The sequence below is a fragment of the Micromys minutus genome, assembly GCF_963924665.1.
Source record: "Micromys minutus genome assembly, chromosome: 1".
Lineage (NCBI taxonomy): Eukaryota > Metazoa > Chordata > Mammalia > Rodentia > Muridae > Micromys > Micromys minutus.
The window spans coordinates 84,634,997-84,659,302 of NC_137969.1; the positions used below are offsets into that span (position 1 = coordinate 84,634,997).

Below are 24,306 nucleotides of genomic sequence, written 5' to 3' on the forward strand. Positions count from 1 at the left end.
CATAATAGAGTACTTAAAGGATGTTTATAAATGGTGATAAATCATAAAAATGATTTGTGAAGTAGTTTGAGGAATTTGAAATGTCTCTCTAATGGTTTTTTATGGTTTCTTTCTCTCCCGCCTTCCCTGTAGCAAGTAGAAACAAACAAACCACAGCTCAGCTTGCCAGTGCCAAGCCACGATATCCCACCAGATGCTGTGCGTGCTAAGAAATTGTGCAGACTTCCACCCCTAGATACCAGCACCCTTGTGGGGGTCTTCGTGGAATATATAATCTCTCCTAGTCAGTTCTACATCCGGATCTACAGCAGAGATTCATCAGAACTCCTTGAAGACATGATGATCGAGATGCGGTAGGCGTCTCGTGCTTTCGGTGTCCAATTAGCTTTTACCAGTAGTTGTCAGACATGTTGGTCTCAGGACTCTTAAACCAACAAAAAGCTTTTGCTTACTGATACTTATCAGTTAGAAACTTAAACTATAAAATTAAAATATCTATTTAAAAATCCATGTGTGCCATGATAAATAACATTTTAATGAAAAATAGCTATATTTTTCTAATCCAAGCATGTGCTTTTCATATCCATACACAGAGTATATTCCAAATTCTTCTCTGGATACTCAAACTGTCGATGATACCAAACTCTGGATATCTGTATGCATATGTGACTTCCTGCCTTTGTGCAGTCAAGGGCAAGAACACACTGATATAAGGCACACACTCAGCCTCTGTGCGGTCATACACATACTCTTTCTGTATGCAGCCAGGGGCAAGCAAGCTTATTACAGAAGCAAAAACACATGGTTTATCTTCCAAAAACAAGAACAGACAATTACAAGAATAACTCCCAGCATTCCAAGAGGGTATCTGTCCTTGGGTAAGGGAAATTTATAGGTCAGAGCATTTTTTGTTTGTTTTGCTTTATAGTTCTCTTAAGCATAGTAACTTTAAAACGTAATCTCTACCATCATATTAGTAGTTTTTAAATGCAAATGGTGTTGCATTAAAATCAACTACTTGTCATTTTTTCTTTCTTTTTTTATTGTTGTTGTTGTGGTGGTGGTGGTTTTTTGGTTTGTTTGTTTGTCACCGTGTAGACCAGGCTGGCTTCAAGCTCACAGAGATCCTCTTACCTCAGCCTCCCAGAATACTGGGATTTAAGGTGTGTGCTAACATGCTTGGCTTAGTTATTATTTTTAAAAGATTTTTCTGTTATGTGTCTGTGTGGGAGTGTGCATGTGAACACACATGCCCCTGGAAGTCAGAAGATATCAGATACCCTGGAGCTATAGGTACAGGTGGTTGTGAGCTGGCCCATGTGGGTGCTGGGAACAGAGCTTGGGTCCTCTGCAAAAGTAGTGTATGCTCTCTAACCACTGAGAAATTACCCCAGTTCCCTGTAAGTGAAATTCGGGTCCCCACCAAAGGCTAGTTTAGGTCAGAATTCAAATACAAAGTGCTTTTCCTTGAGATATTTGGGAAATACTGTGTATGTCCTTCAGGGTCTTTGTCAATAGATGATAGTTGAGTTTTACTGCCTTATCCAGACTTTGTTTGTTTGTTTGTTTGTTTGTTTTGAGATGGGGTTTCTCTGTGTAGCCCTGACCATCTTGGAACTCACAGAGACCCACCAACCTCTGCCTCCAGAGTGCCGGGACTTAAAGGTGTATCACCAATACTGGCTTTGGCTTCAAGGGCCTTCTTAAGTGATACTGATTGTTGGTTGGTTTTTGTTTGGTTCAGCTAAGGCACCTGGCATGTTTCCTATTGTTGCTTTCACAGTACCAGTGCAATGTGAAGGAGCAAGATTTTAGTCATATTATGAAAATAACATGAATTGTGTGGACTATCAAGAAGGCTATCAAGGCCCCAAGGGTTTATGGACTCTTATCTGGTTTTTGTCTACTGAAAAAATCTGTCCTGTGTTAATAAACACTGTATAAGATGTGAATACATTCAGCCACCATACATTCATTCATAAACAATTTCTGATTATGTTGTCACATAAAATAATAGTTTTTTGTATTTACAAAAGCATCCCATATTTTTTATTTTACCATATTTAATATTTATGGTTCCAAGTTACCTGGCATTAGTTGAATAATAATACCTTAGAAATAAGTACTGTCCTGGCTTTATTGATAGCTTACTAAAGTGCTTGCTGTGTGAACACAAAGACCTGAGTTTTATCTCTAGAATGCATGTAAGTATTCCGGACATGGTGGCAAATACCTGTAATCCTAGCACCGGGGAGCAGAGATCGGAGAGTCCCCGGTGCTCACTGTCCAGCTGGTCTAGCTCTAGACCAATCACAGACCTTGTCTCAAAGGAGGTGGACAGCATTCTTGACAGTGATACTTGAGGTTGTCTTCCTGGTCTCCACATCACATTAGTGTGCACGCATAAACACACACACAGATACTCACACATTAGAACAATTATATTCTATTCTACTATGTAAGACTTAGTACATGTTTTAAAGTATTATCTTCTCTGAGATCTGTACATTATTCAACTTTTTTGGTCTAACCTTATCTCCAAATTGGGGTAATACAGTTGAAAATAGAGGCTTTGAAGCTTGAGATGTGGAGTCTTCCAGGGAGTGAAATGAAGTGAAAATGAGATGGGAAAACCAATGAGATGTCACACAGAGAGAGTGACAGGCGTGGAGTACTTCTGAAGTCCCTGTCCTCAAACCCAGCCAGTCTAGCCTCCTTGTGAACAAGGGAGTCAGGATTTGAACCTATGTTTCTGCTTTAAACATTGCAAAGAACCCAGACTTTTAAGGCAACACAGATCCTATTGAGTGTATTGATAAGGAAGGAATAGGGGGAAATTGTGGAGATGGCGTAGCCAAGAGCATGGAAGAAGATAGGCTGGAGAGACTCTTGTGGGGATTAGAGCCATTGATGCGTTTCTTAATTGAACTAGAATTGTATCACCCCCTCTCCCTTTGGAACTCCTCCTACCCACCTGCTTCTCCCCTTTCAAGTTGATGGCCTCTTTTTCTTTGGTTATTGTTACATGTATGTATGTAACATGTATGTATGTGCATTCCAAATATACATAACCACAACTTGGTTCTGTGTATGTTGATTTAGGGCTGCCCGCTGTGCAGTGTATAACCAGTACTGGGGTTAACTCCTGGGAGAGGCCAATTCTCCTGGAAGTTATTGGTGGGCTGTAGTTCTTTCTTTGGGGTGAAACCCCACAAAACTTTCTCCCTTCCACGTTACTGTGTCCTTGACATTGTCATTGTCCAGTCACAGCAGATTTCCTCGTATCTTCTGTGACCTCAAATGCAGAAAGTGTCTGCTTTAGGAAGTTCTATGGAATGAAGTTGGATTATATTCAGAGAACGGAAGATAAAAAAACAAGTGTGTAATTTTCATATTTGGAAGGAGTTTGTCGATAAAAAGAATTTGGATAATGAAATTGGCATTAATAAATCAGAGAAATTACAGATTTTCTTTACTTTTTGCTAAGACTTGATTGTTCTTGAAACATCAGTAAAGATCTCTCTCTCTCTCTCTCTCTCTCTCTCTCTCTCTCTCTCTCGGCTTCTCTCTCTCCCTCTCTCTCTCTCTCTCTCTCTCTCTCTCTCTCTCTCTCTCTCTCTCTCTCGGCTTCTCTCTCTCCCTCTCTCTCTCTCTCTCTCTCTCTCTCTCTCTCTCTCTCTCTCTCTCTCTCTCTCTCTCTCGGCTTCTCTCTCTCCCTCTCTCTCTCTCTCTCTCTCTCTCTCTCTCTCTCTCTCTCTCTCTCTCTCTCTCTTTCTCTCTTGGCTTCTCTGTATTGCGGATTCTACAGTCGCTGCTACTCCAACCAGCTGGTTTCTGATCGGTACATTATGCCAGACTATTTTATCCAGCCAGGACATCTGTGTTGTGTAAGGATCTCTGAGGACAAGTGGTGGTACCGGGTTATTATCCATCGAATCCTTGGGAAAAAGGAAGTTGAAGTGTTCTACCCAGATTTCGGAAATATAGGAACTGTGCAGAAGTCCTCGCTGAGGTTCCTCAAGTGAGTTGAATTTAAGAGGTACTGGGAAAAGGAAAATCTGAATAGTGGAACTCAGGGACTGAGAACTTTCTCTCTTGCCACCTTCCATTTATTCTCTAATTCCTTATACAGCAAATGATTTTTTTTTTACCTTTTTAAAATATTCATTTTTGTAAACTGCATGTGTACATATGTAATCAGGTGCACACAGGGGCCAAAGCTGCAGGGTTCCTGGTGCTGCAGTTATAGGTGCCCATGGGGGCTGGGAATGAACTTGGTCCTTGTTCTGTGCAACAGCCGCTCACTGCCCCCAGCCCTTGTCACTTGCTCTCAAGGATGAACTATGGCCTCTTGTCCTCTTTCACTTGCTTACTAATTTGAATGGACCATGAGAATAAAATTCCATCTTTTATTAAGAAGATGACTCGGGTTCATGCTAAGAGGGAAACTTACATGCCAGGGGGTTGAGTGACTCCTACTGGGGCTTTTGTTACGTAGTTCTCTTGAAAAAAACTTACTGTGGTTTGTAATTTACTTTTAAAATTATTTTAAAGTACAAAGAATTAATTTAAAGTGTCACAAATTAATTGAAATGGCCTGAATAGCAAAACAAGAAATGGATCAGAGACAAAATAACAAGCAGTGTACATACATGATTAAACAGTTATGTGTTTGGCTTTCTGCAGATGCTGCTACACAAAGCTTCCAGCTCAGGCTATTCCTTGCTCCTTGGCGTGGGTGAGGCCCACAGAGGTAGGTTTGCTTGTTTCTCATTAGTCAGCAGAGGTGTAGGGATGGCCTCGGTATCAGTAATGGTTCAGAGTTCTTGGGACACACAGGTTACGTGTGAAACGATTGTGTGTTGTATGAGAAACAGGTGTGGGCAGCAGCTGTGCTGTGTTAGAATGCGGATCTGCGTGTCTGCCCCTCTTGGTTACTCCAGGCACTGAATTTACAGAGATGATCTTACTTACAATTAAAGCAGGTAGGAATATGTCTGTCTCTCCACTTCTAGAAACATGACACCAACATGCTTTTATTGGTGATTAGAAGCATTGGGGTGGGGCAGTGTCCTTTACAGGGCTGCTCTCACTTGCTCTGGTGTATGAGAGAAACAAAAGGAAGTGTGCTAGCTGTGTTCAGACTAATCAAGAAAGGCCTCCTCCTCACAGAAGGGCGAAAAGAAAACATCGCTTGCAAAAGAAGAGTAACACAAACATTGAGACATTTTAAGTTGCTCTGTTGACACAGAATATAGGCTTAAGCTGGAGTGAATAAATTAATCTATCAACCAATAGCAGTCATTTATTACCACACACTGCAGAACTGCAATTGGTGTGCTTTCAAATGACTTCCAGCAGTTTATTTGTACCAGGACCACCAAAAATGTGAGCAAGGTGGTGCATTGTGGTGATGTACGATGTTGCTAAGCAATAGGAATTTTTGAGGTCCGTTATAATCTTAATGGGAGCGCTGTAGTGTAAGTCTGTTACTGTCTAAAATAGGACTATGCTGCTTACCACTGGGAGACATTACATACGCTCACTTCTGGTTGTTCTGTTTTCTTTGAGGGGTCTACAGCTCTGTCTTTGTGCCAGCGTTGTGGTTATTTTGCTACAGCTCTGTGCTACAGTTGAAATCTGGTGTGGTAATCCTTTCAGCACTGTTCTCTATTCAGGATAGCCTGGGCTAATGCCCTGTGTGCTTCCATGTGGATTTTAAAAGATTTTTCCTTATGTTTCTATAAAGAATTATAATGGAATTTTTGGGATTGAACTGAATCTGTACATTACTTTTGTTAAGATGGCCATATTCAAAATATTAATAACACCACTTGTGATCTCAGAAGACCTCTCCATTTTCTAGTGTCTTTCACAATCTTTCTTAAGAAATTAAAATTTTTCATTTTATAGGCTGTTCACATTACTGGTTCTGTTTTTTCTTACATATTTTTCGATGCTACACTGAGAGTGTGTATTTCCATGAACTCTTTCTTAGCATGTCTGTTATTACATTCACTAGTGAAATTCACTAGTGAATTTTGTAAGTTGATTTTGTATCATTCCACTTTATTAATAGTGATCAGTTCTATAAGTTTTCTAGTGGAATTTTGGGCCATCTATGAATAAACTCATATTATCTTCAACTTTGACTTCTTTGACTATTTGTGTTGTTGAATTTTTTCCCTTGTTAATTTCTCTACCTGGGATGGATGGATGTTAAGAACTATGTTGGAAAGGATTGGGGTGGTCAGCCCTGTCTCGTTGCTCTGAGTGTCTGTTCAGTTAGGATAATGTCAGCTGTAGTTGGCTTTATCCTGGAGATGAAGGGGACAGCTCAGCACAAATATAATCAATCCTATAAATGAAATTAAAGACAAAATCATGTAATCTCAGTAGACACAGACCAAGGCCTTTGACAAAACCCAACATGGTTTCATGAAAAAACTTCCTGGATTGGAGAGGAGAGGCTATCTCAGCATAACAAAGGCTGCACACCCTCAGATATTTTTACAGCGTGAATGCCTTCATGGTGGTAGAACTGAGCACTATGGAAATAAATGATAATTCAAGTTGCTTTCCTTTTTTTGTTTAGTTACTAGTCACATGTTGGCACATACTAACATGATACTTGGCTTTATATGTTAGACAAGATAGTTTAGCTTCTCATGTTGAATGGATATTATAAGAAAAAAAGAAGTACCTGTAACAAAAAATAATGACCCTGAAAGGTGCTATTAGAAGGAATTCAAATGGAAACATAATAATATCAATAAGAATTTGCATTAATTTTCTACCATACTTTACATCTACTAGAATGAACTTTTGAAGGTAACATAAGATGTGCTTCCTCGTGGAACCCACCTTCCTGACTGACTGAGCCTCAGTGTTCTCTTACCATTGACAAAGTTAATGCTACCACAGGTGTTATAAATTGCAGTTCTTCCTTCTTAATTCTATGCTTAGGGATGTTTTACCTGAATGTATGTTTGTGTAACACGTATATTCAGTTCACAGAGAGACTAGACCAGGGCACAGGAACCACCAGAAGTGAAGTCATAAGCGATTTTAACCTCCAAGAGGGCACTGGGAATCGAACCAGGATCCTCTGCAGGAGTAGCCAGTGCTCTTAACCACTGGGCCATCTCTCCATCCCTGGATTTGTATCTCAAGTGTAGATGAATTATTTATGTTTGTGATACTATGTTTTGGTAATAATTAAACCTGTATTATATATATTGCCAAAGTTACTGATTATAAAATTAATATTTACTGAGATAAACTGTTAGAACACTTTTTAAGCAAAGCCAGAAATCAGTTCATTCTTTTTCCTCATTGAGCTAGCTTAGATTACATCATGGGTCATGACTGAGGGCTTCACTTTGTGTGTGTGTGTGTGTGTGTGTGTGTGTGTGTGTGTGTTTGTGTGTGTCAATGTTCTGTATTCTGGCAAAGCACTGAGCATTAATGTGTATATCAAGCAAATTATATAAAACTCTTGTTAGAATTATCATATTCTTGAAATTTAAAATTAAATAATAAAGTAAATAAAAATGAGCATCATTAGGATAGTGCTCCAATTATTGTGTCTTCACCTCTTTCTACTTGATCTCTCCTAGCTTTACTTGAGCTGGTTCACATGCCTACTCCCTTTTCCTCCCTCACCCCTCTTCCCCCTCTCCCTTCCCTCCTTTCCTCTCCCTCTGTTTCTTCTTTCTTTCACATTGTGTGTGAGTTCATGGCTAAAGGAAGGCTCTCTACTAGCTAAGAAATATGACCTCACTAGGAAATGAAACTTTTCAAACCTTGAGTTAGAATTCTAAGACTCTAGATTCATGAAAAACTAATGTTCACATGTTTAAGCTATGTAATTTTCTGGCTTTTGTTAGATCTACCCAATGGGTTAAGCTGTACAAATAGAAGTATTAACATCTTGTTAGATCTGCCCAATGGATTGAACTGTACCTATCGAAGCATTAACATTTGGAAGCTGCAAAGGTTCTCATTCCTCTTGTGACCTTAAGGAACCTTTTTATTTACTGGAACAGAGCCTAAGGACTGTGATGCGCCCCTATAGTATCTGCAAACCTTCTACTGACACACCCTCATGTGTCAGGCTTTACTCTTAACTTTTTAAAGTTATTTTACAATGTCTGACATTCAGTAGTATATTTTTATTAAAATACTTACTTTGTATAAATGCCTTACATAATACCTTAACACATGAACACTGTAATTCTCAAGTAATTTAACATTTGTGACATGATATATCATATATGTTGCTCTAAAAATAAATTTTATGCTATACATTATACTGAAAATTAACACAATGGTAAAGGGGATGGATATTCAAAGAATATCTAGTCTCTATATGATATAATATATAATTATAGTAAACAGTGTTGTTGAAGGAATGCAAGAAAAAGGAAACATTAATTTGAGGGTGTTTGTTTTATAGGAATTTTTATTTTTCAGAAAAATGTTCTTAATAAAAAATAAGAAATTGGTCACAAAACTATAATAGTGTCTATTTGGATCTAATTACATATTTCTCAATGCCTTGCCTACCCACTTTCCTGGAAACACTTTTCTTCTCCTTGAGCTGCCGTTATTTAGGATTTTATCTCTAGGGGGGGTCACGTGGTGGCACATTTAGGAGTGTTTACTAGAACACATCATTCCTCTGTACAATGGAGTGCAGGGCCTTGTGCTTGCTGAGCATAGGCTGCCTGCCGAGTTACAGCCCCACCCACTGTGGTTTGCCAGGTGTAGCCTTGGGTTGGCTCAGGCTCAGTGCACTGAGGCTGTCGCTATGTTAGCCTGGTCCCCTTCCCTTCAGGGGAGGGTAGCTTGTCCCTAGAAAACCCTTGACCATTGCTTTGTCCTATTTGTCTTTAGTTGTTTTAAAGACTCCATTTATCCCTTACATTCAGGGTATAGTATGATACGTTTGCATGCATATGTGAATTTATTATTTAACCTGCTTCATTGGACATTTTTTTAAATCTGTGGGTTATTTTCATTAAACCTTGTAAATATGAAGTTGTTATTCTTTGATTATTGCCTATGTCCCATATTCATATTTTTATTCTGTTTTTGTCTCTCTCTTTCTGGAACAAAAATTAAAAGTGTTAAAGGTAAGTTTTCTTCCAGATCTTTTAACTGTCTTCTGTATTTTTACATCCATGTCTTTACCTGTAGGCAACTGTTTTTGTAAATTATCTTCCAGTTATTCACTCTCTAATCCTGTCTAATCTGCTACTGAGTTAACCTATGAAGGTTTTAGTTTTCATTAATTGTATTTTTACTTTCTGAAACTTAGTCCAGTTGTATCATTTTTAAAATGAGAGAATGTGTGTGTGTGTGTGTGTGTGTGTGTGTACACATGGATGTTAGAGGACATCTTACAAGGGTTGGATCTCTCCTTCAGCTTTTTGTCCTGAGCATGGAGCTCTGGTTTATCAGCCTTTTGGGCAGGGCTGTTTGACCTGTGGACAGTCTCCAACCTCCTCCCAGGGTCTCTGCTGCTACCTGGAGACTGTGTGTCAGGTAGTTGATGATGCCTGTCTCCACAGGCATCCACTTTCTTTCACCACACTGTTAGAACTCCACTACTGTGTTGGGCTGATGTAAATCAACAACTTGAAGATTGGTAGCTGACTCTGGTGGTGTGTGAAAATGGAGCTACAAGTCCATGGGAAGCTTAGTGGATTTGCCTCCCTTTTTTCTAGGAGTAGATTCCCAGCCATTATAGGCTCTGGCTTTGGTATCTGTGCCTTTGACCTGTTAGGGCAATCCAAACTGTAATTGAGAATCACCAGATGAGCAGGCTCTCTGAAGGCAGAAGGATCACTTTACTTCATTTGGCATCACAATTTGTTAACTAGCTTAAAAGTTCTTTGGTCTTTTGTGATATATTAACATAATTTAAAATTTTTCCTATATAAGGTTAGCCTAATAATCTTCAACTGATTGTTGTTTGGTTTTGTTTTTCAAGACAAGGTTTCTCTGTGTGGCCCTGGCTGTCCTAGAACTTACTTTGTAGGCAAGGCTGGCCTCAAACTCAGATTCTGAGTTGTGCATCTGCTCCTCAAGTACTGGGATCAAAAGTGTGTGTTAACTATCTTCCTTCCTTCCTCCCTTCCTTCCTTTATTTCTTACTCAGTGGGGAATTAATTTTTCTCTAAACCATTTCATTATTTTTCTTTTAAAATTGGCATATGTATATAAAATAAAACTTTATATATTGTATTTTCAGGCATACATGTAATGAATATTGATCACATTCGCCCCATTACTTTATTACGAGGTTTTCTTTTTACCTCCTATAAATCTATTACCCCTTTTAGAGAAGAATGGTGTGCTTGTGTTTGTGTGATTGCTCTAATTCACTTAATGTGATGAGTCCTACGTCTGTTAGTTTTCCTGAAAAGGACATAATTGAGTTGTTCTTGATGCTGAGTAAGACTCCATCCTGCATGTATACACGTCTGCTTTATCCCTTCATCTTCCATCCACCAGTAGGCACCATTGCTCTGAATCCTTAACCTCTCTGCTGTCACAGGGTCACGGTTCTGAATGCATCCCTAGAAGCAGCGTGGTTAGCGCATATACAGTTACTGTTTTCACCTTTTGAGGAATCTCCACACTGGTTTCCTGGTACCCAGCCTGAAGGGCTCCTTTTCCGGTGCCTTCTCCAGCATTGGCTGTGGTTTTCCTGTGACCCTGCTGATCGCTGTGTTTGCTGTGTTAAAGTGGAAGCTCTGAGTGCTTTTGCTTTGCATTTCCTTGATGATTGGTCTTTTTGTTCATTGCAAATAAATAATGTATTTCTGATAATGAATTTTTCTAGTTATATTTATTTAAGCACATTTTCTTTTTAATGTCTCTTACCCTAAAATTATACATATTCCATGTGTTACTCTGGAGTTGGGGACTTTGTTTTTGTCACTTGGAACTAGTTCACTGGCAGTTTATTTTGTATGATTACTGTGACTTGGTGTCTAAATCTTATCACATAAACATCCCTACTGTATTTCAGGAACACTGGACATCCAGAGCTATTTTGCACTTCCAGAAGCTATGTGGTTTGAAGCCATTAGTGGGGGTGGTGGATGAGTATATAGATGGAATCCTTAATATTTTTCTTTGTGATACATCCTCAAATGAAGATGTGTATTTTCATCACGTCTTGAGATCGGAAGGTCATGCTATTGTGTGCCGAGAAAATGCCCCATCCAAGGTAGAGTACATATTTTAAAATACTGTAAATGCTACACTGTAGGATATAAAACAATTTAGTATGATCAGTTAGTGGTTTACTCTTCAGTCTTAGGAATGTCTGTTGGGTTCCTAGATTCTTAATGCAGATGGCCCCTTCATTTCCAGGTGACCATTGAAACCAGGGCATTTTCCACCACCAATAACAACTCCACCTTTTGCTAATGGTTCTTTTCCCTCTGATAAAAAAAAAAAAAAAAAAAAAAAAAAAAACTTCTGTTTAAAGCAAATGATCTAATCCCTCTAACCCTGAAGTATGTATTTATCTAATGAAGTCAGTGATAGTACATCTACACAATTTCTTGTGCTGCTATTTTTGTACCTAAAGAAGCATCAGTATAGAAATGTTCACCTTACTATTGGAAATGTTACCAATGTTATAAAATATACTTCGGTGCTGTTGAAGCTGCCAGATTGTTCTCCTTTTGTACTTTTTATAACGAAACACTTCATCCTAGGGCTTCAGGGATCTAAACCCACCAGCACTGTACACTAACTCGAGCGCAGCGCCGGGTGACATGGTCCTGACAGAGCTGGGGCCTCCTGTTCAGCAGCACTATTTGAATGAAGACCGGGAAATCCTACGGCAACCCCAGGTGAGTGCCCTGCACGGCCCAGGGGAAGCTCCTGCAGATACGGTCCTCACTGTAGGTGAGTGAGACACAGCTTTCCAGACAGGAAATCTGGGAGTCTTGCACAGTGGCTCTGACAGTAGCCTTGTCTCTGCCTTTAATCCTGTGCATTGGTTCTGTTTCTGGAACATTCCTCTTATGTACCAGATTCTCTTGCTACCTTTTTGTGGATGTGGTTCTCCTACACTGATTATGCCAAACCAACGCTAGTCTCTTTAAAATGTTTTGGTTGCATTTACAAGTTGTGTGTATGTGTAGAGGTACATGTGTGCCTCAATGCACATTTGGAGGTCAGAAGAAAACTTGTGGGAGTTGGTTCTCTTCAAGCTTGGGCTGACAGACACTTTTTGAGTGACAAGTACTTTTGCCCCCTAAACATCTTAGGATTCATTGTACCACCAGGTTGTTGAGTTTTCTTAACTCATAGTCTGTAAACATGGCTGGCTTTCCCATCATGGTAATGACAGTATTATAATAATTTTCCATAAACATGTATTATTTCACCCCCCCCCCCACTGTGGTGGTTCATATATAAACCCAGGGAGTGGCACTATTTATAAGGTGTGGCCTTTTGAAGTAGGTGTGTCACTGCGGACGTGGGCTTAAGGCCTTCATTCTAGCTGCCTGGAAGTCAGTATTTTGCTAGCAGCCTTCAGGATGAAGATGTAGAACTCTTGGCTCCTCCTGCACCATGTCTGCCTGGATGCTGCCATGTTCCCACCTTGATGATAATGGACTGAACCATGAACCTCTAAGAAGCCAGCCCCAATGAAATGTTGTTCTTATAAGAGTTGCCTTGGTCTTGGTATCTGTTCACAGCAGTAAAGCCCTAACTAAGACATCCACCTCCCCCATATAGTAACAGTTCTTGAACTAGCACTGTGTCCCAGGCACTGCCGTGAGTACTCCCATAGCTTACTTAGTCTTCAGAGCACAAAGGGAAAGTGAAGCCGACAGCAAGAACCAAATGCTTCTTGAGAAAGTACGACATATCCTGAGTCTGATGTTCCATGGCAGTAGCTACGAGTCAAAGTGTTTTGTTTGCTGATAAGGTGTAACAATAAGGTATTTTATTTTCTTTACGTGTAATGGAATATAAAAATATCCCTTTGTTTAGCAGGTACATCTATGTATTTTAGAGATGGTAAAGTCTTTTTGAAACTATTTACTGACTATTGAACTTGTGAAAACTGGGCAGCAGCGCTCACCTCCAGTGCCATCATGCAGGAGCCTTAAGCAAAAAGATCACAAGCATGAGATCTGTCTAGACTGCATGACAAGACTGTCTCAAACACACACACAAGTATCCGTGGCTCCTGCTGCATTTTAAAAAGCAGTCGTTTGGCTTGAGACTAGAAAAATGGCTCAGAGGTTAAGATCCCTTGCTGCTCCCTTGATGCTTTTGCAGAGGACCTGTGTTGGTTCCCAGCACCCACTTGGTGGCTCAGAACTGCCTTTCACTTTGTTCCTGGGAATCCAGTTCCCTCTTCTGGCTTCTTGGGAAAAAGTCACACATGTGGTACACATACAGTCAAAACATTCATACACATGAAATAAAAATCATTAAAAAATTTTAAATGATGCCTTTATTTATTTTGTGAATGTTTTGAGTATTTACATGTAAGTAATGCACCTCAGGGCATCCAGTGCCCATGGGAGTCAAACAAGAGCATCGGATCCCTGGGAAGTGGAATAATGTATAGTCGTGAGCCACCTCATGAATATACCATCTTCTGTACAAAAGAAAAAAATAAATAAGCTCTCCTGATTCAGTTTGTATTTTGGTCCAGCTGAGCTCTGTGTGCTTTATACCCACATGCATACCCACTGTGAACCCAGCCTCTTGCCCATTGCTGCTGCTTTGAGTGTCCTAACTGTGAGCATGCAGCATCCTGACTGCATCCTCTCACAAGGCCTCCTTCCAGACTTCTTCATGCCACGTCTCTGTGATGGCCATGTCGGGAAGACTCCACTGCCATTACCTGACCATGTGTCTCCTGGAGTTTTAGTTCTGGTGGCCTGGAACCTTTAAGTTTTTGTTTTTTTGTTTTTTTTTTTTTGTTTGTTTTGTTTGTTTTTTGTTTTTTTGTTTTTTGTTTTTGTAGCTACAGGGTATCTTGTAGACACTTGATAATGTGCCCAACAATGGTGGTTGTTTTCTGATATAGTTGAACAGAATGGGAAGACTTGGGGAAATGTATAAAATTGAGAGAGGAGGGGGATGGAGGGAGAGAGAGAGAGAGAGACTGACTGACCTGTGTAAATATATGAACTATAGAGTAAAATTCCCACCAAAGTTTATAGGTATGCAGATTTTGGAAACAGCATTAATGTAGAAAATAATTTCTCTTTTTTAATCTTTGCATCTAATAGCAAGATATTAATGATGAAAAGTCTGGAAGTCACCTTAAATCTGTATCCAAGGAATTATTAAAGGATTCTAAATTGAATTCATTGAAAGCACGTAAGAGCTGTGAAGAGGACCCACAGTGGTCCATCCTGAAGCCCAAGGATCCTAAGGAAGAAAATGAGGTAATAGGAGGAGATGGGCTTTAAATTCAGTTAATTCATAAATGACAACACCTGGAAATCGGTGGTCCACAGGCTCGACTGCTTTTGTCTGTGAGTACTACCTATGACGCTGATTTACAGATAATCTCAACAGTCGCCAAGACCACAGAGATGGGACAGAGCCAATCACAGTAGAGGAAGGCACTGCTGGGCCAGTGTAGGTTACTATCCCAAGATGGAGTCGGCAAGGCGGCTTTAGAGGTCTTGAGAAGCAGTATTAGGACAACGCATCAGGAAACATATTTCTATTTTAATCAGGTGTTTATATACACATAACTTAGAGCCCCTCATGACATCTGCAGTTTCGGTTTTCTAACACAACCATTTTCTAAACCATCTTGTTTAGTTGTTGTTTGAGATTTCCCTCTTAATTATTTCATTAAACAATGTATTTAGTATTTCCTGATTTTCCAGTTTAAGTGTCTTTGGATTTCTTGACATAGAAGAAAATTGTCATCCCTTCACTACACATAAACTTAACCATGATTCCCCTCCCCCACCATCTGTCTCTGTACAGTATACTGAACTTTCATTTGACCATTTAGTATTAATGCTGTTTTCTGCTGAGCTAAATAGTATGCTAGGACACTTTCCATGTATACTTTTAAATAATCATTTTGTTTATTCTCTGAAGATTTGATAACGTAGATTTTTTTTGTATTCTTTCTCTTCCCCTGACTCCTCCCGGATTCCCCACCTCTCTATCCAAGCAATTTTATGCTCATTCCAGGGGATCTGACACCGTCCCTGGCCTTCACAGGCATACATGTGGTGCACATACATGCATGTAGGTACTCATCACACATAGACATGAAGAAAGAATCAGGGAGTATGAGTTCTCACATTTTTATTATTTTTAAATTATTATGAATATTCTTTTAACCTTTGGAATCATTGTGTCTGTGTCTCAGTTTTGTCTGTTGTCATTCTGTGTTCAAATTTATTTTGTGATTATTTTGCTTGGTGCGCATTTAGTTTTCCTTCTCATTGTTAAGGTGAAGATTTGAGTCCTCAGATCTGCACCTGTGCTATATCTGTGCACAATTAAGCTGCACTGTAAACATCTGATGTTTTATTTATCACTATTTTCAGCTAGGATGTTTTTAAATTTCTTTTGAAATAGCTTGAACTATGGAATTATTTAGAATTGTTCAATATACAAGTATTATGAGATTTTCTTTTTTCTTTTTGTTATTTTTTGTGTTATATCATGGTCTGAGAGCATACGTGGTATAATTTTAGGTCTTTACATTTGCTAAGTTCTGTTTTGTCAACACAGGATGCAGTCCTTTGGCTGATGTCCTTGTGCCTTTGGAAAGAATGTAAATTCAGTTTTGGGTGGGAAGTTCTGTGGATGTCACTGTGTCGCAGTAGGGGTGGCACTGATCAGCACTCCTGTGTCACTGCAGCTGATTGGTGCATTGATTACTGGGAAGGATTCCAAGACTCCTTTGTTCCAGTTGTATTTTGAGCCTGTTTGTCCAGGTGCTGTCTTGTGGTCTAGGATTATGATTTCTTGGTGAAGTGATGTTCATCCTCAGAATGTCTGTGTTTACAGTTGCTGTCTGGTACAGAAGCCTGCATGTCTAATCCAGGGAAGTCACTCTTGTCTGTGTGTTTGCAGGGAGGGGCTTTTCTCCCTTCCTTTTACTTCTAGCCTATTTAGTAATCATATTGAAGTTTCTTGAGACAGTGTGTCATTTAATCATTTTTAAAAGCCCACTGATCATCTTTAGACTGTTTGTACCTTTCGATTACCGTGTTTTGGATTTGGTGTTACATGTTCGTTAGCTATTCCTGACTTTCATGACTCTACTCTGCCTTCCTTGCTGTTGTTTATATTTTAAGGAAATTTACTTTTTAATGTTTCTATTATAGTTGCTTCTTTACTTTTATTCACTTATTTGACTTACTAACTTTACATCCCATTCACTGACCCCTCCCCATCAACCCCCTCCCACAGTCCTTCCTCCCATCCCCCCTCCTCTTCTCTGAGCAAGTGGTGGCCCCACTAGGTATCCTCCCTAACCCCAAACCCCAGCATTTCAAGTCTCTGCAGGGCTAGTACATCCTCACTTACTGAGGCCACAGAAGGCAGCCCAGCGAGTAGAACATAGGCACCAGCTTTGGGGACAGCCCCCATTCCAGTTGTTCAGGACTCACTTGAACGTCAAGCTGCACATCTGCTACATATGAGCTGAACTCATATCCAGGAAAAAAAATTGTGCACTTAAGTTTAAAATGTGTTTATGTTGGGAAATAAAAATAACAGTACTTGTTTGTCTTGTGATATATTTCAGGATGAGGTCCCTACTGGAATGCCAGGCCTGGAGTCAGTGACCATAGGTGATGACATTTGGGATGAGAACTGGCTACCTCTACAGACCAAAATGGGGAAGGCAGGGGCTCCTGCCTCCCATCTATTTACTTCAAGACTTGTTGGGAAGAAACAGTATCAGACACGAGGAGAAATGACACAAAAGGTTAGAGTCTTATGATAACAAACAGCACATCACTGTTGACAAAGAAAATGTAAACCTAGCAGATCAGGCTTCTAGAAAGTTCTAAATGCTGGAGTTCAAAAGGATGTGTCAGGCTATAGTTCAAAAGGATGTGTGGTTTTTAAGTAGGTAAGTAAAGTGCTTAGGAACCACTTAGCTAGGAGAGTGGTGTATGTACCACAGTGCTGTGTTTACATTCATGAGTCTCCAGTGTTGAAGGTGTGTACAATGGACTTGGAGGAAAGGTGTCACTCTGATGGAAATTAACACACCCATCCATCAGGTTGCTTAAAATACACTGCTTCCTTGTCCCCTGGTGTGATTTACAACACACTACTTCCTTGCTGTCACCTTAACTTGCTTTGGGATCTTGTGGCATTGTATTTTGATTTACTGTTGCATTTTTTTCTTTGTAGGACTGGTGTTTTTCAACATCTAAAGATATATGGGATGATTCCTGGCAGCCCTTAGGTCTTGCAAATGATGTGAAAGGAAGAATTCACACACCAAAAGGGCCTATTGTTCAAGAAAAAAATACTGGCACAACCCGAATTCGCAAGGTAGAGCCCAGTTTATTATATCCAATGGCATTGTTTGTCACTTTCATCCTTAGAAATTGTGGTTAATATATCAGTTAATGAAGACACCCACAGACATACCCATAGGCCCATCTGATCTAAGCTGTTCTTCAGTGAAGACCATTCTCCTCAGTGACTCTAGGCTGTGTCAGTTGACAAAGCTGACTAAGACAGTGTTAGCTCCATATTCCGCTCTGGCTTTCACTCTTAAGAGTTTGTGTTTCACCTTGTCAAGGCTAGACTCCACTGTCTGTCTACCTCTCAGTCTGCCAGCTGCTGTTCTCTATGGATTTTCATAAACACTCACTTGATGAACTGGCAACTTTGGACTTTGCAGATAATTTGAAATAGTTATGAGCAGATGCTGGACTATTCTCTAGTCCCTTTCTCTGAATGTGTCTGTCAAGGCCCATAAGTCTGCAGCTTCTGTTAGGACCTCAGCTCCATTGCTGACTGCAGACTGCCTCAGTTAAAGTGTTTGAGGAATGACCATGGAACCCACTTCATTTTCTGAAAACTTACCTGACTGCTTGTTCCCCAGGACCTTCAAATACCATAAAATCTAATTTTTCCTGTGCTTACAGTGCAGCAAAGTTGAAAGGTACCATGGCTAGAACTGGAAGTCTTTCCTGACATTTCTGTAGCTTGTATCTCCACAGCAAGGAACCAGGATTTGTAAACCAGCTATATCTGAGTCTCCTTGGGCTTCTAGTAACCATTTTCTGGGTCTTTTCAATTAGTGACAGATAGTTTCCCCACTGCTAGTCTGTACAGAGTTGTGAACTTCATGGTAGTTAGGAGCTCTGTCTGCAGTCAGATGCTGAGCCTTGCTCTTGTGATTTATTAGCTGTGATGTCTTTGATGAGTAAAAAAGAGCACTGCTCACAGTGCTTAAGCACTTTAGTGTTTACTGCCACTGCTGTCAGCTCTTTCTGCACATCCACTGTCCATTTACTCTTCCTTAAGTACTATCGCCATTTTAAAGAAGAAAGAGAGACATAAATTAAGTTGCCAGAGGTTTATATTCAGCATTTGTCTTAGTCACTGTTTAGTTGCTATGATGAGACACTGGCCAAGGCAGTTCTTTATAAGAGGAAACATTTGACCAGGCCTTCCTTACAGTTTCAGAGTGTTTGTACCTATCGTCATGGCAGGGAACATGGTGGCACACAGGCAGCCATGGTGCTGGAGAAGTAGCAGAGACGTCTACATCCTGACTCACAGGCAGAGAGAAACATACTTGGCCTGGTGTGGGCTTTTGAAATCCAAAGCCTATTACTAGTGACACACCTCTTTCAACAAGGCCACACCTAATTCTTCCCAGATAGTTCATCAGCTGGGGATCAAGCATGCAACATAGATGAGCCTCTGAGGCTTTCCTTATTCCAGCCCCACACAGTTAAAGTGTTCCATAAGGGTGTGTTTGGCAGAAGTAAGCACACGCTGGTTTATAAAAGTAGCAACAGTGGTCCTGGTGATGGTGATATTATTAGTAAGCCCATAGGCTAGGAACCATGTATACTGAGGAAAGTCTTAATTTTAATTTGTTTTAAAGAAATTGTAACAATTTGAAAATAGGCCTGAATATTAAAGAGCAACAACTCTGAAGTGTTTCTGAGTGGGTGATAATTAAGATTATATATAGTCATGTTGCAGTAAATAATAAAAAAACCAGTGACTGCTTCCTCTCCCACCCCACCCCCCACTCAGGTGGCTGCTCCCACACTAGTCCCAGCACCATATGGAACTTGTACAAATTTTTCTCAGATTCTCTATGCTGGCTCCAGGCTCTTTCTGACTTAGGCAGTCCTAGAGCTGTTTCAGTATGGCACCTCACCATTCCTCACCCACTCACAGTTCCCTTGGTGGGGTGTTACCACTCCAGACCCACACATCCCTTGGCGGGCTTGGCCAAGTGCGTCCTGGCACTGCACCTTCTCTTGAACTCAATTAAGTCACCACATGAAGGAAAACACCGCACGATAATCTCTAATCTAATTGATAAGATGTAATTTTCCCATCTAGACAGCACAAAATCCTGTACACACCGGTCCCTTATAAAATATTCATAACAACCTGTACGTATGCAGAGAGAAGAGTGTTCACATCTCCATGTTGCTCCCAGCTCCTCTTCCTCACTCCGGCTCCTCCCTCTCTTTCAAAAACTTTGTTCCCACCCATCCTTCCTTCTCGCCCAATGACAGGCCTCATTTTATCTTGTTCCTGCCTTCCTGCATAAAGACATCATCTTACCTAGTTAGACCTGTAATTTAGAGTTCCTGTAGAGAGGTTATTTACAGAAACTCTGTAGTGGTAAATATTAGGAAAGGGAGATAGTTCCAGGCATTACACCATGCTACCTCCTGCGGCTCTGTCCCCAGCAGCAGCTGCCCTCTTGGCTAGTCTCTGCTGTGAACTCTGCTCACATTTCCATCATCTGTCCCCTGTGGTTATTGTCACAATTCCCAGAAACCTGTCAAAATCAAAACTCTTGAAACTTATAGTTTATCAATCAGCTTTATATCAGTAAATTCTCATTCCACAAAACATACACACAATAAACTCAGAGCCATTTGATATTGGTATAAACTGCCCACCTAGATAAGACAAATTGTCCTGTAATAATCCATCCCTTAGAAGATATTCATAGCTGTCTGTGGCTATTTAAAGCCACACAGGAGTAGGTTATCCTCCTCATCCTCCACCTTCTCTTCCCCTATCTCCCCTGCCTTTCCAGAACTCTGCCCCCACCTTTCTTTTTCACTGCCCAATCGCAGGCCTTGCTTTATCTTGTGCCTGCCCTCATCTGCATATAGACATCAACCATAAAACTCTACTTTCTAGCATTGGAGGATATTTGTTAAAAATAAATATCAGTAATATGTTAGAAAAATATATAATCTCTTCAATAGATCTTTGAAAATATTGCCTACTGTTGTGGACAAGGTGAATGAGAGAAAATTAGATGCAGTTTGACTCCTAGGTCAGCACTAACTTACAGGCTGTTTGCAGGAGAAGGAACAGTGCTCTGTTGGTGTGAATTGCATGTGTTTTTTTTTTTTTGTTTGTTTGTTTTGTTTTGTTTTGTTTTTTTCCCCTCAAAGCATCGTATGTCGGGTGTGGTCTCTGGCATAGCAGCACTAAAATGCTGTGACTAGGATATATGATGTAACTAGGTCATTGAGGACACGACTGCCAAATTATATGTATAACATCTATATGTTATATGTTCAACTCTACTTATCCTATTGCTTTAGTAGCCTGACTTCCAGCTTGATTAACAGATGCCTTATACTTACATCCACTGAAAGAAAAGCACCCCAAGAGAGGGAGAAAGGACAGCATATATGACATGGACCCAGAGTGTTAGCACGCAGTGAGCTTAGGGTGGTGCCAAAAGCATGATGTTTTTTTCTCTTTTAAAGTTGCCAGTGCAAGTTCAGTCCAGAGCTCCATACTCCGGTTCCACCTGTGCCTGCCCGGCACCCTGCACCCCAGTCTGGGACCTGTGCAGATTCCAGTAACATCTCCAAGCTTTCCTCTGTGATATGGAGAAAGAAAGGCTCCTTCCTCTCCTGCACGGAGCTCGAAGTTTGATGCATATTTTCTTACCTGACTCCCTTTTGAGTCCTGATCTTCCTTTGGAGTGTGTGATGCCGTTTTTCCTCCTAATAATGTGGCGTAATTTCTAGGCTGTCTGAAGAGTTCTGTCCTGCCCTTTTCCTGTTTGCATGTATTGCATTTTTGGCAGCAGTTTGAGTGCTTCAGTTCGTCAGTGTTCACATTAGCCACGTGGATGTCACTTAACATCAGACGATGATGGTCCTGAGTGGTTCTGTGCTGTGTGTATTCGACACTAGGCATATGGCAGGAGGGAGGGTAGCAGTCAATTCCATACTTGTTCATATAAATATCAATAAAGACATGCTAGGTTGAATTAATACTCATTAAAACGTAGAAGAGTTTGCTTTTTCAGGAGCTTTACTCTTTAACTGTGATCTAAATAAGGAAGCATAGAAAGTGTGTCACTTTTCATGCCTTTGCCATTTCTCCCGTTTTGCAGCCGCCAGATTTACAGTATCCTTTGGATTCTTCCACACTGCCTAAACTGGAAGAATTCTACATCTCTCTGATCAAGTCACAGCACTCAGCAGAAGGCAGCCAGTCTGAGCCTGCCAGCAGTCAGGCTCAGCCTAAACCCGGGCAGACTTCCTCGACAGCACCCACTTCAGCCTCTGCAGTGGTTGACTCTCCGGAAAACCACCCCGGCTCTGGTAGGTTTTGTGTCCTTGCACATGCTCAGTTGACAAGTAAGAAGTTTGTCGTGTTGCTAAAGCCTTCGTCTCTTTGAGAGTGTACCGTGAACAGTGGCTGGTGCCACCATTCACTCCACGGTGGCCTTGGGTTGAGTGCAGGTCTCTGTAACGGTGCCACTTTCTTTCATCTCAAGTTAGTTTATTCTACCCCAGAACATGACAGCTTTTCTCTTACATTAGGATGCTACCTACCTAGGCAGCAGCTTCTTGAATCCGTGAGGGGTGGAATGCATGGTAGTAAAAGGCTTTGAACATGCAACCACCAAAATGTTCTTTAAACCTTTTAAAGATTTATTCATTTATGTACTTTATGTATGAGTGTTTTGTCTGCACACCCGAAGAGAGGACACTGGATCCTCCTGAGATTATGGTTGTATATACTGCCCTCTGGGCACTAGGAATTGAACTCAGGACCTATGGAAAAGCAGCCAGGGCTCTTAAGTACTGAGCCATATCTCCAGCCCCTCCATTCAAACTCTTAATGAATCCAGGGTACTTGTGGTGGCCTCACAGTGCTAAATGTCAGCCTTTGTCCCTGTACACTTACGATGAGCGTTCTGCACACTGACAGGCCGTGCAACATGACCTGGCCAACAAATGCCTCTGATGGACCTTGACTCAGACTTGAGATGAGGTTGTCATGAATTTCAATGCTTTTATTATACAAAGTTTTCTGCTCCTATAGAGACATAATGTTTACCCAAAAAGTGGGGCTAGGAACTAGATGGAGCTCAGTTAATAGAGTGTTTGCCTAGTGTACACATGGCCCAGGTACCCTATAACCTCATGAACCCAGCCAGCACTTAGACTGGGGCAGGAGGATCAGGGGCTCTACAGAGTTCCAGGGGGTAGAATTTGCAATGCGATACCCTGTACAAACAAACAAAAATAATACAACATAATGGTTCAGTTATGGAAATCAAAGACTTTTATGTCCTTCCTTATCATGTAAGTATCAAATTAGTGTCTCTTGGGATTGAATTGCATTCAAATGCTTGAGTTATTGATGAGTTTCATTTTTTAAATTAAATTTTGCCTTTAAGATTAGAGTAGAATTTCCAACAATTTCTGAAATGATCTAAAAGAATTCTTGCCATTTTATAATACATCTTAGTGGAATAATGCTCAGTGTTGATAATAAAATGAAAATACTGATAAAAACACTGAAGATGTTCTTTGTCCCTATAGCATCACTCAGCTAAGATATGACCCCTTTGTGTAAAAAGTACATCTGTCATGTTAGCATCCGGCTTTGACTGTATCCTTAATAACAGTAAAGTTACCAGCAAACATTTAATTTATATGCCTGTTTTATATACCAGAATCCTATAAAGTTTACTGGCTCCAAAAAAGAGGGAGGGGAGGCCTTCAGTAGGAAAGAGTTAGCACTGATCTAGCCTGTCCACTTAAGAGTGTCTACCACCCAGGTGTGGTCACTAGATCCGGAGTGTTAGAGATCCAGGATCTCACTTTGTTCCCATCGTCGTTTTTCTTACACAGATCAGTAGAGAACATTTTGTTAGCACGTGGTCATTTACAGCTTTGCTCTGACTCTGGCACAGATTTGGAATTAGAATTCTCTGGCAACAGAGATCTATGGAGTAACATTTTCTTTTGTGCTGGAGAGAAGTGAGGATGTTTATGGCCTCCTCTCTGGCATTTGAACTTAATCAGGTTCATTCTTTATTCTGACATTCCTTTTTTCACTCACGTGTTCCTCTCTCTCGGCCCTCAGCCTCCAAGTATTCATTTTCATACATTTTCCTATCCATGGCTGTTTTCTGAGTAGCATCCCCCTTGACCGGGATTGCCATGAGTCAGAAAATGCAGCAACACAGGTTGGTAAAGAACTAGACTGGGAGAGGCAGACAGTGAGTTGGAGAACTACTTGAAAGAACTCTTGTTTTTTCTCTTTTTTAGTGGAAAGCTCTCCAGGGAGCCTAAAGAATGAAGATTTTCCTGATAGCCATGCGGATGCAGCCAAGGACAAGAGTCAAGGAGCCATAGACCAGCTCTCTTTCATTTTGTCCCCCCAGCACCAGATTTCTCAGAAGCTCTACATTCCTCGAAGTACAGCCACGGCTGTCTTGGGAGCAGCTGCAAGGTTAGCCACGTCCAGGAGCCTCCTGCACTGGTACCCCAGTGTGAAGGGACCAGAGGCGGAGGGAAGTGGGGTGAAGTAGCGGTTGGGTAGGGGTTGTGTGGTCTCTGTGTGACCATGTGCTATATTTGTTTTGCTAACTGACCACTTTGATGTGTAAGTATTGATATTTTGTGTTAATTCTTTTGTTTATGATTTTACGTCATTCTGAATGGTTTGGTTTACCTTTGTTCTAGTGAAGTACTTTAAAGGAGTTTGTGTAAATGTTTCTGTGTAATTCTTGTACATATCATGACTGATAAATGAAAATTGAAAAACTAATGTTTT

At 40.6% G+C, this 24,306-nt stretch overlaps 1 protein-coding gene across 2 annotated transcripts in view; it reads left to right on the plus strand.

Annotated features, from left to right (window-relative positions):
• TDRD5 (tudor domain containing 5) overlaps positions 1-24,061 on the plus strand; it is a gene marked incomplete at both ends in the record, with an annotated part of 41,585 nt that extends 17,524 nt beyond the window's left edge. For both annotated transcript variants that reach the window (XM_080928516.1, XM_080928517.1), the window contains 10 exons: positions 133-353; positions 3,809-4,021; positions 4,687-4,753; positions 11,042-11,242; positions 11,739-11,876; positions 14,286-14,444; positions 16,784-16,966; positions 17,401-17,544; positions 21,626-21,836; positions 23,799-24,061. In XM_080928516.1, coding sequence (XP_080784642.1) covers positions 133-353; positions 3,809-4,021; positions 4,687-4,753; positions 11,042-11,242; positions 11,739-11,876; positions 14,286-14,444; positions 16,784-16,966; positions 17,401-17,544; positions 21,626-21,836; positions 23,799-24,061 — 1,800 coding nt within the window. The remainder of the gene's footprint in view (positions 1-132; positions 354-3,808; positions 4,022-4,686; positions 4,754-11,041; positions 11,243-11,738; positions 11,877-14,285; positions 14,445-16,783; positions 16,967-17,400; positions 17,545-21,625; positions 21,837-23,798) is intronic.
• Between the last annotated feature and the right edge of the window lie 245 nt (positions 24,062-24,306).